Source organism: Lactuca virosa, chromosome 1 (genome assembly GCF_052849685.1).
Source record: "Lactuca virosa cultivar CGN04683 chromosome 1, Lactuca_virosa_CGN04683_v6, whole genome shotgun sequence".
Lineage (NCBI taxonomy): Eukaryota > Viridiplantae > Streptophyta > Magnoliopsida > Asterales > Asteraceae > Lactuca > Lactuca virosa.
In genome coordinates this window covers 104,758,904-104,775,018 of record NC_136426.1, presented here as the reverse complement: position 1 = coordinate 104,775,018, position 16,115 = coordinate 104,758,904, and the positions used below count along the sequence as shown (strand labels likewise).

The following is a 16,115-nucleotide window of genomic DNA, read 5'->3' as shown; positions in this document are numbered from 1 at the left end:
CCGCCGTGACCGCTGCTTGGAACATAGCACCGTTGAACTGAGGATGTGGTGGCGGAGGTGGCGGAGGTGCTTCATTAACAGTGTTACGTCTTGGATTTCTACGAGGAGGCATCTTTCTCTATAAAAGTTAAAAGATACAAAAATGGTAAGATATCAAGAGTGAATATGAATTTTGATATCTCTGAACTAAAACATTTAGTTCAACATGAATCTTGTAATGAATTGGAAATAGAAGTCAACGACAAGTACAACTTGCAACAGGATGATATGAAATTGAGTGGTTATTTTTCAAAGAGTATGAAAATGCATGTCGATTAAATTGGCATATTGAATACATAAAGTCTGGAAAACTTGACCCTAAACAGGTCTACAATATACCAAATTCTGGGAAAAACATCGACATCATACTAACCTACCGAAAATGAAATTTTCGCGGTCTTACTGAAAAACATGAAAAATAACGCTAGAACATATCCGTAGACTTTAACTATAACCAAAAGAGTAAACAAAGAACGAGTAGAGTATTATCCCTTTCTTAATCAAAGGAAAGGAAGAGTAGAGCATCTCCTACTAGCGACGGGTATCACTTGGACGAAACCTCAACTCAGCCAGCTGACGCTCCACAGCAAGCAGATGTCTTTCATACACTATCAGGCATGCTCGAAGCTCTATGACTTCAGCTCGAGTTACAGCTAATTCTTGCAGCAGAGACTCATTGTCTCTCGTAGCTCTCTCGCGAGCATCTTCAACACGACGAATGCAGACTGTATTAACTCCCGCATTGGCATCAACTTCCATGATCCGGTTGATGGCTGTCCTACCCTGTATTTCATTTCGAGCAACCTTGCGGACCATAATTGGCAGGACTCTGTCTGCTGAGCCTCCTTCACTCAGGTTGTAGAAGCTTCTGTCTCCGTTGTATGGAATGGGTTGACCCTGCTCTTGACTCCATGTTTCCAAGCTTTCCGCCCACAGAGGCGTCGGGCCTTGAAAAGCTGGACGAGGGTTAGGATTTTGGGCAACTGGTGGTGGATTATAGGCTTCTGATTTGGAATCATTGTCTTCAGGAAAATTTTCTGCAAAATCATCATCTAAGGGAATTTCGTGATTTTCTTCTGGCTCTACATCTTGTCCTTGATTGGGAAAAAAAGGGTCTCCAGGTAGATAAAATCCATCCATTGTTATCTAAGCGAGAATAGAGATAAGAGATATAGAATATAGTTAGTAACGATAGATTAAGGATACAAGTTTCCACGAGAGAGACCTACAGTTATCAAGTAATGTATTCTTTATGACTTGTTCTAGGTATTACTATAACTATAAAGTGTATACTAATTATATATAACTTGGGTATAACTGACCTTCGATTAAATGACCCGACTCTAAATCCACAACCAAACAAGGAACATGAAATGAAGCTAGATCACATATTCTAAGTCTATATAACTTTAATTATATATAACTGTAATATACCCTTAATATTTATAGTTCTATCCTTAATTGTTCTATTGTTTTCACATGTTTGTTATTAGTATATAGTGCCTAAAATACCCCTATAGTATTTTAATCTTTATGTTCTGTTCTAGAGTTCTTCTGAATATGTATAATTGGTAAGTTTTAGACATGTCGCAACACCACTATCACTCCCAAACACATGTTTGTCATATCTCAAATCAATATAGTTGATCAGGCTATATTAATCCCAGATATGATTACATAACTGCCCAGGTTTGACTGTAATGTCCAACATCCAAATACTTTTAAGTTCTTATGACTGTGATACTATACTTGTAGGTATGAGTGTTAGTATACTTCTTGTAAAAATACTTAAATTTTTAAAAGGATACTTGTAGTCAGAGCTCTCAGCCCCAAATGTATTTATAGTTTGTATATCTTTTATGGATTGATATAATGAGTTCACTATAAACATTGCTCTGATACCAATCTGTCACACACCCAAACCAGACGGCGGAAACGTCTGGGGGTGGATGACTTCATTTGGAGTATCACAATACATGCATTATAGTAATCAGAGTACAAACAACCACTGTATTTAAAAAGTATAAGTATTTACATGTGTTTCATCATTGTATACTGAAACCAAATAGTTATACAAAAGAAGAAGATGAGACATAAATAGCTCCATCTTCTCAAAAGCACGGGGAGTACCTGTCTACCGGTTCCCTGAGAATACAAGTAATTTGAAAAAAGAGTATCAACATAAAGTTGAGTGAGTGCATAAGTATTTATGTTTGAAAGAATGTTTTCTGTTTTTTGAATATGTAAATTGTTCCAGAAAATCCTATATTTTCTGTTGTATATGAAAAGTAGTTTTAATTACATAAAACTGTTCTATTTGTAAACCAATGTTCTGTAATTGTAATCCTTTTGTAAACTTGTATCTGAGAGTGTGCCTGGTTTCATCAACTGTTATTGTAAAATGTAATGTAATACTGTAAATTGTATCTTGTAAACTAGTACTTTGAAAATGTACTTAAGTTTAGTTAATTATACACTAACGTATTGTTAATATCTTTTATATGAGTTATTATAACCATACTTACTAGATGGCCTGACCCAACGCTATGAATGTCATGGAGTGTACGACCATATAAGGGTGTGTACGGCCACATAAGGGTACGGCCACATAAGGGTGTGTACGGCCAAGATGTGTACGGCCATGGAGTGTACGGCCATTGAGTGTACGGTCATGGAGTGTACGGCTGTACACTCATGGAAGAAACATGCAAAAAGGGGTGTTTGATCCATGGGGAAACTAGTGTGTCAAATGTACAACAAGAAGATGAACAAAACTCTCATTTTTTAGGGTCTTTAGGTGTGTACGGCCAATGAACCTATGAAGGGTTCACGGCCGTACTCCCTTCAAGATCATGAAGGGATGTTGAAACATGATGAATTAAGGCTTGGATCTAATGGTCTTTCAAGTATAACAAGGTACATGAAGAATTACTTACCACTTTTGAAGATTAGAAGGAGTGTTCTTGATTGTAGTTGAGAGAGAATGGAAGTTCTTGAGGTGAAAGTGTAAGAAAGTTTGAAAAATGAATGAATATCTTATATATGGGTTTGGGTTTACGGCCATATTGAGTGTACGGCCGTACACTCTACTTGAAGGAGTGTTTGGCCCGAATGCAATACGAAGAACCTAAGTTAACTCACCCCTAAACCTAAACCTTGAATGCACTAGGCTTAGAACACTCAAACAGACCCTAAACAATGCTAAATGATAGTAGAAACGAGTCTGACTGTGATTGAATTGAATGATTGTACAAGATAGAAATTTATGGTTGTCACAATAACCTCCCATTTAAACACCTCTATTAATCACAAAGATTAATGTATGTTAATATGTAATTAAATTGTAATATTAATTACAATTTCAGTTACGAAACAAAGAACTATTTGCAAGAAAGGTCCGTGAACTTTTTTTTTCTTCCACCCATTAAACTCTTTTATTTACTTCTTCCAGCACCCTTACTTTAAAGATTAATTTATCATTCATATTAAATCCATTTTGGACGTGTTAAAAATTGGGGAAAACTCATTTTTATAAATTGGTTAACACCAATTTTCCAACAACTTCAACTTACATATAGATATGAAGTATCTAGATGATTATATGCTAAATGTGATTGTTATCTGTACTTCCTGATATTTGTGCTAGATAAAATATTATAACATGATTTTATTTGATTTAAACGTATATATACATATATTTTTATATATTGGGTAGAAAAGTGATGATAATGATGAAATAAATGAGAGGCATTGACTTTATAGATGATCTAGTCGGTTAGTAGAGTATAGATGACGACCACAGACTATTCTAGACAGTGCAGTGGAACGCTGGCGGACTCGCAACCTGTAGGTGTTATTGAACTATGTGTTCACTAAAGATGTACTCCATCCCCTCATGGTTGCCTTATGGACATGTATTTTCTAAGGAATCCCCAAGCAGTGTTGTCTACCCCAATTCTTACAGTGATCCTTAGGGTAGGTCCCTTGAGACTAGTATTTAGGGTCATAATGTGAGGATAACGAGAATGGGTAATAGGGTTGAATTGTTTGATGAGAAGAATATAATTAAAGAATCTAATTATTGTGGGTTGAAACCCTATGTGCTCACTAGACTTCTCCAAATATGAACCACTTAGTTTCCTTATATCACAGGTAGCGGTAGGAAATCACATATGAGTTGAAATGATTCTAATGAAAGGAGAATGGAATGTAGGCCAATAGGTTAATGTACTATTGTAAGGCCTGTAATTTTTCGTTTATGTTTATGTACTGTATTGACGATGACATCCCAAAGTTTTTAATATAAATAAAGTACATTTCTTCGGAAATGTTTTGATAATATTATTATCATGTTTTTAGGAACAAATTTCGCATTATATTTCTTTAAAAATGATACTCTAATTTTTAATAAGCATAAATAAATCGGTCTTTTCTGGCCGTGAAATTTGGGATGTCACATACACGGTCTTGAATGCTCGAAAATACCTTAGCTCGTTACATAACAATGTGTTTTACTTATTTCTCCGTTTCTGATGAACCATTAAAGTTTCGTTAAAATCCGAAAATCCGACACCGAAAGAAAATTCGGTAAAATACAAAAAAAACTAGAAAAAAAATTGGTTTTTTTTTTCAAACCGATCCTAAACGGTTCCTAAAGGTTTGAATATTTTTGTTCGGAAACTAGTTTGAAATCAATTCGTTTTTTACTCAAACCGATTTCGGTTTTTGTTGACCCAAAGTGAACGGGTTTTAAAATTAATTCGGTTTCCAAGAAAAATCGATTTGTGCACATCTAGCCTTTGGCAGATGGGCTCATCGGCATGTCGTTAGGTTCTTTGTTCTTGGGCTTCTTTGCTCCACCAAAGGAGCATCTACGTTGTCGTTTTGGTTTTGCGTCTTCTAATTGCTTGTATTTACATTATAGTAACGTTGTGGTCTCAAGTTTCTTTTTAGAAGAGAAATGAGAGAAAATGAGACGATTGAGAAATGAGAGAAAATGAGAGGATTGAGAAGGAAAAGATTATTCTCCATTTTTTTTAGGGTGAGAAGAAAGAAAAGGAAAGGAAAGGATTTGATGTGGGAAATATGGGCTATTTTACACACCAAATCATCCGCTCAATTTTTGGCGGATTGGGAGGAAAAGCATATAATGACCGGTTTTACCCTTGTCATGTTCTTCATCTTCCTTCTCATAGCATTCTTCCTATCCACCTGCAACAAACATGGTGAAAGGTAATTGTAGTCTTCACTCATTTTCACAACATCATTGGTGCCATCAAGAACTCCTATAATTGAAACATCCTTCTCCCCTAGCTTTACTATTGATGTCTCATCTTCTTCCCTCTTCTTACTCTATGAAACTGAAGAACCCTAACCAACTAAGGGTAAAAATATCATTTAACCGTGGAAGTTCGTCCCCTCCCCCTACAACTCAAGAACACATCTAATGATTTTTTTTCTCCTTCCATCTTCCCTTTCTTCCCTCTCCCCATAGACATTTATAAATGTTATATTTATAATTCCAAAAAAAAGATTATAAAGATGACTTCAAGTACAAGCAGTAATTTCATACAATATATCAATACATAGGGTGGCATCCAATTTTTCTACAACTAGCCAACTAGATTGCTTTTAACACAAATTGCACATATTCCATCCAACAAATAATTAACAGTGGAATCTTTTCGCTTTATGTGAGAACAAATATATTCACACGACTCTTAATTTTAATGGTCATGAATTCAAGACTCAATCTTGACATAAGACGTGCGTATCTCTATCTCTATTTTATATACAAAATGGAACTCATTTCATTTCATTTCATAGTTTAAAATTCATCTAAACCATAAATGTTTACAAAAGATAAACACTTTATATGTAACCCATTAGCAAATGCATCATCTATACAATCGTAATCTACCATTTCTACATTTAAACTTTTGTCTGAAACATAAAATTTCTACTTCTTGATGAACAAAACAAAGCAACTCCAACCGAATAAAAACTAACACAAGCACTAACCGAAAACACCCATCCCGATATCAACCCGTCATCTTTCCCCTCTTCATAAACCCTCTCCGGCTCCTCCGGCAACTTTCCGGTCAGACAACCACCACCACCACCACCATCACCGCTAGATGACTCCACACACAAATTAGGGTTTCCCGCAAACGCCCCCGAAAATCTCCAATACCCTTTCGTCTTATTAACAATCCCGGAAAAATAATTAAACGAAAGATTCAAATGTGTCAAATTCCCGAGTCCCGATAAATTTTCCGGGACTTCACCCGATAATGAATTATGTGATAAATCAAGAATCTTTAAGCTCCACATTGACTCCAAATTTGTAGGGATTTGACCATCGAGGAAATTGTAAGATAAATTTAGATACTCCAAACCATGTAGACCAAAAAGCCCTTCTGGGATTTGACCATGTAACAAGTTATCTGATAAATCAATGGTGACTGTTGATGAAAGATTGTAGTTTAGATGCAGATCATCACCCATCACCAATGAAAACTTACTATCTAACAATGGCGCTTTGGGGTTTTCTTTAGCTTCGCCATTGTTGAAATGTAAACTGAGGTTGAAAATCCCGTCGGGGATGTCGCCTGAAAATTTGTTGCCGGAGAGGTCGATTGTTTGGATTGATTCAAACATGAAGATCCAAATGGCGAGAGCTCCGGTGAACTTGTTGTGTGAAAGAGAAAGGTACCTTAGGTTTGACCATTTGGTCAACGCGTCGTTTAGAGGTCCTGAGAGATTGTTGTAGCTTAAATCGACGACCTCTAATGATTTACATCCGGCCAAGGTCAATGGGATTTCGCCGGAAATTTTGTTGTTGCTAACATCGAGGATTTTTAAACTGTCTAATGCGTCGAGCTCCGGTTGGATTTCACCGGAGAGATTGTTGTTGTTGAGGATTAATGCGAGAAGTTGAAAACAACCGACGATGTTTAGAGGGATTGAACCGGATAATGAGTTGTTAGAGAGATCGATTACCTGGAGATAGGTTAGGTTTCCGATTCTTGACGGGATTTCGCCGGTGAGAAGATTGTGGGAGAGAAATAAAGCTTGTAAACTTTTTAACTCTGTGAAATCCGGCGGGATTTCACCGGAGAACTGGTTGTGCGAAAGGTCTAGCACAATTAGCCCTGACTTTTCCGGTGAGTCGAGAATTTTTTTAGGAAGATAACCCGACAACTGGTTGTAACTCAAGTCCAGAACAACAAGTCTATTCGAAAACAGGAATCTTGGAGAAATCTCGTAGGTTAGATGATTGAACGACAAATTAAGATGCTCTAATGCTCGTAGGGAAGAAATGCAAGTCGGAACTCCACCTTCGAGTAAGTTTTCAGCTAAATCGAGAAAAGAGAGTGATTCGATTGATGGTGATAAACAAGGTAACGTACCGGAAAACGAATTTGACTCGAGGCTAAGATGCTCCAACGCTTGCCGGAAGTCCGGGAGATCACCGGAGAAATTATTGTGAGATAAACCCAAGTATTTAAGTGATTTCAAGTGCAATAAACCCTCGGGGATCTCCCCTCGAAACGAATTAAACCCCATTTCGAGTTTTTCTAGCTTCATTGAGAAGTTCCCAATCCAGTAGGGAAGCATTTGATCGAACAGGTTGTGGCTAAAATCCAGCTGGGTTAATCTGCTCAATTTCATTAGGGTATCAGGAATAACACCACTAAACATGTTATGACTAAGATCCAAGATTTTGATATTCCAAAACGAACTAAAACAATCTGGAATCTGGCCATCGAGATTGTTATGAGACAGATATAGGGTTTCGAGAAATGAGAGTTTACACAAGCTTGAATGAAGTTGGCCGGAGAGGTTAAACCCAGTGAGGTTGAGTGCAAGAACCCGTCCGTTCCATCTCGAGCAACTCACCCCAGTCCAGTTAGTGCAACTCGAACCGACCCATGACAATCTCTGATTCGGGTCATGGAGCTGTGACTTGAACAGGAGAAGTGAAGCTCTGTCTTGTATGTTGAGAGTAATTTCGTCGAGCACGTTAGGAAGTGAAGAAGAAAGTGTCGAGAACGAAAGGCAAAACAGCAGAAACAGCGGCGTGAACCTTGAATTAAAGATTCTGTAAGTCTTGAAACATAAATCCGGATCCCATCTTGCTTCCATTGATTTAAAGAAGAGATTCCTTCAGATTTTCACAAAATTTAAGACAAGAAGATGAGGGTTTTCATCTTTCAGGTAATAGGGGAAACCAAGATACCTGATAAATGATGGGGATTGGACAGACATTCAACAGGCATTAAGATTAAAAGGTTTGAGTTATAAATAATGGGTAAGGAAAGCAGCTAATCTGTGTAAGAAGAGAATTAAAAAGCAAACATTCTGGGCTCGAGTCCAGGCAAAGAGTATGGCTTTTGGGAATTTATTTACTTCTTCACATAAACTTTTGATAAGCGTGAAAAAATCTCTGTCGAGGCATCTTTCGATTTGCCTACTTTTTACACGCGTGGTTGCACTCTCTTTCATAACATTTCCCCTTTTGAATTTCTAAAGCTTAAACGAGTTGATTAAACAATAAATTTCTCTAAATTTATCTTCTTTTCATGTTTAAGCCACTATTTCTTCGCATCTTAATGGGTTTGTATGAATATGACTTTTGAAACGGAAGAATCGAAAATATCTATTTGTTGTAAAAATGACTGTAAAAATGACGATAAAAAATATCTTTAAAAGAAAATGAATTGTCAGCATAAATATCTTTAACGTTTTGTTTACGTAATTTTTTTTTTTAATAATTTGACTGTTTAAATTTTTATACGTATTCACATATTATATAAATGTGAACAAAACGAAAAGTTAATTACCCTGATAATTCATTTTCTCCAGTTTTAATAACGATTTTTTTCTTCATTTTTATTTGTATTATTTTTTCAAACATTATTTTAAAGGTATTTATAATGTTAAATATTAATTAAATATTGATCAATTTTAAACTTTACTTTTTAATTAATAAATATGTTTTTGTTTTGTGACATTTTTATATAGCATCTCATTTTTTTTCTTTTTTTTAAGGATATACAATATTTTTAAACTAAATACTAGATAGTATCTAACAATAAAATTAAATAAACTAAATATGTAACAAAAAGTATGGATGGTATTTTAAAAAATAAAAATAAAATATTATGTGGCAAATAAAAAAAAATCTTTATAATATAAATGTTTTTAAAATTATTACAACTTTTTAATACTTTTTAATAAGAAGTTTATAAACTTTTAATTTTTTTAATACAACGTTTTAAACTAGTATTTAGCTAAAGTATTTTATAATGTTATAAAAAAAGTATTAAATTATCATACGGATCTTACACCTAGTTGTAGTAATTTATTTTGAAGGGCAAGAATGTATAGAATAGCATGTTGTTAAACTGAGGATAAAAAATATGTTTGTAAATTAAATTATTAGAGTATATATTGTAGTAATTCTTTTGAACGACAAAAGAGTAACGCCTTGTTCTCGAGTTTTTTTGTAATTCAATAAAGGAAATGGAAGGAAAATTTTGACAGAAAGAAAGGAAGGGGAAGGAAAATATTCATTATTCTGTGTTCCCAAGTTCGAAGGAAATCAAATGAAGTGAAAGGAAAATTTCAAGTTTTTGTGTTCCCGAGTTAGGAGGAAAAAAAAACTTTAACACCCCGACTCTCAAGTATAAACTTTACAGCTTTATTTCCATTTTGAAAGGTCTACTCGACGAGTTGGATGCCCTGACTCGTCGAGTAGGGACGACTTTGGCCGCGTGTTTTCAGTGACCAACTCGACGAGTTGGATGATACAACTCGACGAGTTGGAGCTGGAGGATGAAACCCTAATTTCCAGGGTTTTGCACCATATTTAAAGGGTCATTAGCCTCCCTTACAGCCCCCCCCCCCCCCCCCTGAGCTCAGAAACCCTAAATCGTGTTTACTCTCCATATTTGTGTGTTTTCAAGCTTGGAAGGTGGATCTTGGTGAGAAGAGCTTGAAGTTAAAGAAGTTTGGAACAAAGATAAGTTGTAGATCTGAACTCTACTCCATCTTAGCATCACATTGAAGGAAACAAGTCGTTACCTTGGCTCTCCATTAGCTAGATCTCTTCATTCATGGGTTTAGAACCCTTTTTAGTGAATTGTTGTGGTATTTCCGGATTTGGGGCAAGATCTGAGGTTGCAACTTCAGATCTGGACTCCTTTAGCCCCTTATTGTCATAAAGTTTCAGTCTTTGTCAAAATATGGCCTTCTCTTTGCCTTAAGCTTCTTCTTTAGCTTAGTTTTGGCTCTTAAGACCTTGCATGCACGTAAAGTTTGCAACTTTACGTGATAACTAGGCCCTAGGAGGCTAGATCTACCAATTGGAGCTTTGGAGTGGCTCAAAATCATCTAGACAAGAAATGGACTGTATGAACTCGATGAGTCGGATAAGCCGACTCCACGAGTTGGGAAGGGTTTTCCCGTTGTTTTGGTTTCTGCATGGACTCGGTGAGTCAGTAAGAGGACTCGACGATTCAGTAGGGGTTTCCCCCGACTTTTGGACACGTATGGACTCAACGAGTTGGTTGGAAACTCGGCGAGTCAGTTAGGGCTTCATGACTTCCTGGGTTCTTAAGGAACTCGACGAGTTGCTAGCTGCACTCGACGAGTCGAGTCACCACGGACCGTTGACTTTGACCAAGGGATTGACCAGTTAGACTTTGAGGGTATTTTGGTAATTGGGATTCTAATGGACTTGGTCCTATGGTGGTGATAGGTGGTTGAGTTCATGGCTGCGATTCGAGAGTCTTGCATTATCACTACAGTTCGACATCTGTGAGGTGAGTTTCCTCACTATACTCAAGGGTCTATGTAACACCCGGTTTCAGGTACATATTTAAATTCAAGCAAAACTTCATATTTTACACTGGGACTCAGCGAGTTGGAGGCCCAACTCGTCGAGTAGGTTCGGCTTCTGATCGGGGTGGGTTAAGTGACCTACTCGACGAGTCGGGAGACCGACTCGGCAAGTAGGAGCTGTGTGAGTGAAACCATAAATTTGAGGGTTTGCACCCTACTTAAACACTTTATGTGGCCTCGACCCCAGCCTCCATCACCTCCAAACCCTGTTCACGAAACCCTAATCAACCTTTGAGTGTTCTTGAGCTATTTTGTGCCATTCTTTGTGATTTGAAGTTTGAGGACGGAAGGAAAGACTTGGAGATTCAAGAGGAAGTCAGTAGATCCAGAGATTTGGTTGCATTTCCAACTTGTTTGAGGTAAAAAGCTCCTACCTTGACTTCTTATTTGTTAGATCTACTTTAGGTTTTGGATCTTGACATCTTTGGGGTATTTCTAAGCCATTTCGGGTTTTAGAGTGTAATGTAGAGTGATGGCTTCAGATCTTGAACCTTGGAGGGTTCTCATGGCATAAAGGTGCCAACTTTATGGCCATGAGTAGGGGTGTAAGTGAGTCGAGCTACTCGTGAGCTACTCGGGATCGACTCGTTAAAAGCTCGACTCGAGATCGAATTAAACGAGCCTGAGCCGAGCTGGAGCCTAAATATGAAACTCGTTTATTAAACGAGCTCGAGCCGAGCTTCAATTAATGGGCTCGCGAGCCTAAACGAGCTTAAACGAGCCTATATTTATATATATATATATATATATATATATATATATATATATATATATATATACACACACACACACATACATACATACATACATATATATACACACACATAGAGGCTCGTTTAGGCTCGATTAGGCTCGCGAGCCCACTAAATTGTTCACGAGCCGAGCTCGAGCTTCATTTTAAGGCTCGAATCGAGCTTCCTCAAAATTAAACGAGCCGAGCTCGAGCTTGGTCAGGCTCGGGCTCGAGCTCGGCTCGTTTACACCCCTAGCCATGAGAGCCCCATGCATCTTGTAGACCTTATTTTTGGGTCTTTTGAGCTTAAAGACCCATGCATGGATGTAAAGTTCGTGACTTTACGTGTTATATCGACCCTATGAGGTCAGATCTACCCTCTGGATGAGATGAGTTCAACAGAAATCGAGTTTATGGACATGGACTTTGAGGGACTCGGCGAGTCGGGTATTGGTTCCTCAACCTTTTTTGCTTCTGAGGAATCTGGTTGAGTCTAGAAGGGGACTCAACAAGATGGACATGATTATGGACCTGGAAATCATGGAACTCGGCGAGTATATGAAAACTCGGCGAGTTCAAGGCAATCTCCCAACCCACGAAGACGGACTCGACGAGTTGTTCATAGAACTCGGCGAGTCGTAGACTGGACACAATCATACGGATGAAGATGGACTCGACGATTTCAAGGACGGACTCGGCGAGTCGGTTGAAGATGGTCCCGATGTTATGGTTGAAGGTGAACTCGTCGAGTTCTTGCTAGACCTGACGAGTAGAGTCAGGGGTTGTATCATCTGATAGAATAGGGACTCGACGAGTTGGTGTACCAACTCGGCGAGTCAAGTCAACTGGATGTTGACTTTGACCAAAGTTGACTTTGACTTTGACTTTGACCTGGACTTGAGTTGACCCAAGTAAATGAGGGTTGTGGGTACGAATTAGTAATGGAGGAGGGTTGTTGTGTAGGGATTGAGGAGTTGAGACGAGTGGATTTCCGTACCGAGGACTGTGCAGACACTATGCGACATCGAGGTGAGTTACCTTCCAGTAGCGGTGGGTCTACGACCACAATGTCGGCCCACCAGTAGGAGTTGTATGTTAGATGATTGTTTTGGTGATATTCATCTAAGTTTGCTACTACTTGATATGTTTATGTGCTAGCATGATATGTTATATGTGATAGTGGTAGCAGGGGGAATAGTCCCCAAGTTCGGTCGTTAGGACCGAAGGGTAAGTCAGGCGCCCCAGAATTGTCTGGCAGTATATGAGTATTATATTATTGCATGGTAGTAGTAGGGGTGAAATAGTCCCCAGTAGTCGGGTGAAATAGACCGACGGGTAAGTCAAGCACCCGAGAATGGCTTGACCTGGGTAAGTCAAGCACCCCAAAATGGCTTAACCTGGGTAAGTCAGGCACCCTAGAATTGTCTGATAGTATGTTATTGTATGGTGTGTGGTATGATGGGGGAATTCACTAAGCTTCGTGCTTACAGTTTTCAGTTTTGTTTCAGGTACTTCTTCAGCGAAGGGGAAGGAGCCGGCACGGTAGCTGCACATCACATACACACAGGATTCCGCATTTTGAGATCTATGGGATTGTACTATGATTTTATTACTATTTTTATGATATGATTTTGAGACATGAGATTATGGTTTTATGAAATGATGTGACTCGATGATGTTTTCTTATAAATGTTTTCTAAATTATTATATCAAAATGAAATTTTTGGTCTTGAAAATTGGGATGTTACAGTCTAAGGCACCAAGGCTGGCCCTTTTGGATTGTCATCCTGATATGTTATGCTAGTATGCGTTGTTAGATTAGTATCCTGGTAGATAGGATGGTATTATGTTGTTATGATCTGTTAGATCAGTATCCTGATAGATAGGATGATGTTATGCTAGTATGATCGGTTAGATCGGTTGTTTGTCTATAGACTGTTATGTGATTATCTGATACATGTGCACATGTTTGATTGGTGGTTGAGGCTCATCTGCTTTGTACGAGAGCCAACAGACCTGGGCATTCGAACCTGATGGTTGTAGGCCGTGAGTATTCCATCCCGAGGATGATTGGACTCGTAGTACGAGGGCATTCCAACCCGATGGTTGTGGGCCTGGGGTATTCCATCCCGAGGATGACTGGACCTATAGTATGTTGGCATTCCAATCTGATGGTTGAGGGCCTGGGGTATACCAACCCGATGGTTGATTGGACCCATAGTATGTTGTTTGTGTTTACGTATATGTTGATATGTGTATGGGTATTTTGGGGGAACACACTAAGCTTCGGGCTTACAGTTGTTGATTTTTTTTCAGGTACTTCTGACGATCGCGGGAAGGCAAAGGCGTGATCGTACACCTATTATTGTTTATGATTTGATTATGGGATATTTTGACACTGAACTAATTTGGAAACAAGTTTTGTAATAATCAATGGTTTTGGAATGTTTTTAAAAAAAGTTTAAATTTGGCATGATTTTATGGATGTTACAAACACTTAAAATTTTCCTTCCCCTCACTTTCTTCCCAAATTCGCCCAACTTGGGAGGAAATTTTGGAAGGAAAATATGGCTCCAAAATCCTTTCCCTCCCCTCACTTTCTTCCATTAATGAAACTCGGGAACAAGATTTTCCTTCGACATCCCTCACTTTCCCTTCGTATCCATCCATATCCCTCCTTAAGTAGAACTCGGGAACAAGGCGTAAAGTTGTGCAGTATACAAACACCACACAACGTGACCACATCAACACAAATTCATCTTCACTCTACCAAGCCAATAAAGAGGGGTGGTGTCTCTTCCCCATGTTATGAAGAAGCTGAGAGAGAGAGAGAAAAAAAAGATGTTGTAGCCCATCGTCTGCATCACATCCTACCAAATAAAGGGGATTGTGTTTCCACATAGACACGCAAGCCACACATGTGTTAGAAAATTGGGGGTAAAAACACTTGGAAATTATGAGAATTGTGTAAACACTTTCAAATCAAAGTATTTGGGTGGTACTCCTAAGTCCTCAATTGGATAAGACTCGGAACTTTTGAGAACAAGAAAAGAGAATGAGAAGTATGATTTTCATTAGTTCCAGATTATGATGACCAAAACGGGTATATGGTTTTATTGTCTGAAAGCTGTCACATGACAGTTTCAAACTATCACCAAGACAACAAAACTGTCATAAAAAATTGATTTTAGGATAAGGGTCAAAATAAGTAAATTTTCCAAAAAAACTGGATTTCTGATGCATTTTTGATATAACAACATAACCCAAATAAAAAAATTCACACTGACCTAGAAACTCGACCCCAACTAAGGGGTCTGCCCCTTGGACCCCGCTCCCAGGGGCGCTGCCCTGATAGCTTGATTTTTTGTATATATTTTAGCATTAGTTTTATTTTAGTCTTATCATTTTTAATATTCTTTTTGCATTAAATCGTTAGATTTATTGTTTTGAATATTTTTACTCGTTTAAACTAGTTTTGTGTAGATTTGTACGGGCAAGATGGTATTTTGGAGCATTGTTAAAACCACATTGAATGCCTTGCAACCACGATTGAAATCTCGTAGCAAAATCCGGGAGCGAAAAGAAATAAAACAAAGCGATATAAATTAATTTTGAGTATTTTTTACAAATTTCTGAGGAACAACAATGTAGAAAGTTGCCAGCAACATATATCAACAGCCCATATAGCACCCCATTTCTTAACAATTCAGCAGCCCAATAGAGCATACTTATCAGCCTATTCTGAACTATTTGCAGCAGCCCAATCTAATTTGAGTATTACCCATTTGTGTGGAGTTGGGGAAAAAACGCATCAATCAAAAAGAGTAGTAGGGAATCTCATTCATTTCGCCGACAGTGGGAGTAGAGGGAGTGACGACGCCTTTGGTGTCTCCTCCTTTCTTTTCCTTTTTTATTTTTGGAATTCAAACAATATTATCATTGATATTTATGTCATGATTTTATTGTGTTGTAATTAGTAATTTTCTTTAGATTAGATTATGTTACTTTTTGTATTAATACTTTGATTATGGGTGGAGTTTTTGGAGCAACAAGAAGTGACGATTTCAAGAAGCTTTGTCATCTTCGCTTCGTAATAGGTACTGGTATAATATCTATCCTTTTTATTGTCATCATTATTATGGGTAGTTAGTTTTTTATTTTCAATACTGGGTGAATCTATGGAACAATTAATTGATTATGAATATTTTTGTGTGGTTTTGATGGTATGTTATGAAAATATTTTCTAGTAAAACATCTATTTATGTTCATATGTCTTTAATCATGAATTTAGATATGTGAATGTTTAATTAGTTGGTTAATTTTTTGATTACGTAATAGATCATCAAATTAACAAGTGACAAATGGTTCTTGTGATTGCTTATCTTTCACACAATCATGAAAATATTTTCTCTAACATGGTAGTGAAACTATTTTG

General features: G+C 37.6%; 1 protein-coding gene across 1 annotated transcript; it reads right to left on the bottom strand.

The window, feature by feature from the left end:
* Nucleotides 1–5,824: 5,824 nt before the first annotated feature.
* Nucleotides 5,825–8,554, bottom strand: CLV2 (Leucine-rich repeat (LRR) family protein). Its single transcript, XM_079075577.1, has one exon. The coding sequence runs from the start codon at nt 8,185–8,187 to the stop codon at nt 5,971–5,973; it is 2,217 nt and encodes a 738-aa protein (XP_078931703.1). The 5' UTR covers nt 8,188–8,554; the 3' UTR covers nt 5,825–5,970.
* Between the last annotated feature and the right edge of the window lie 7,561 nt (nt 8,555–16,115).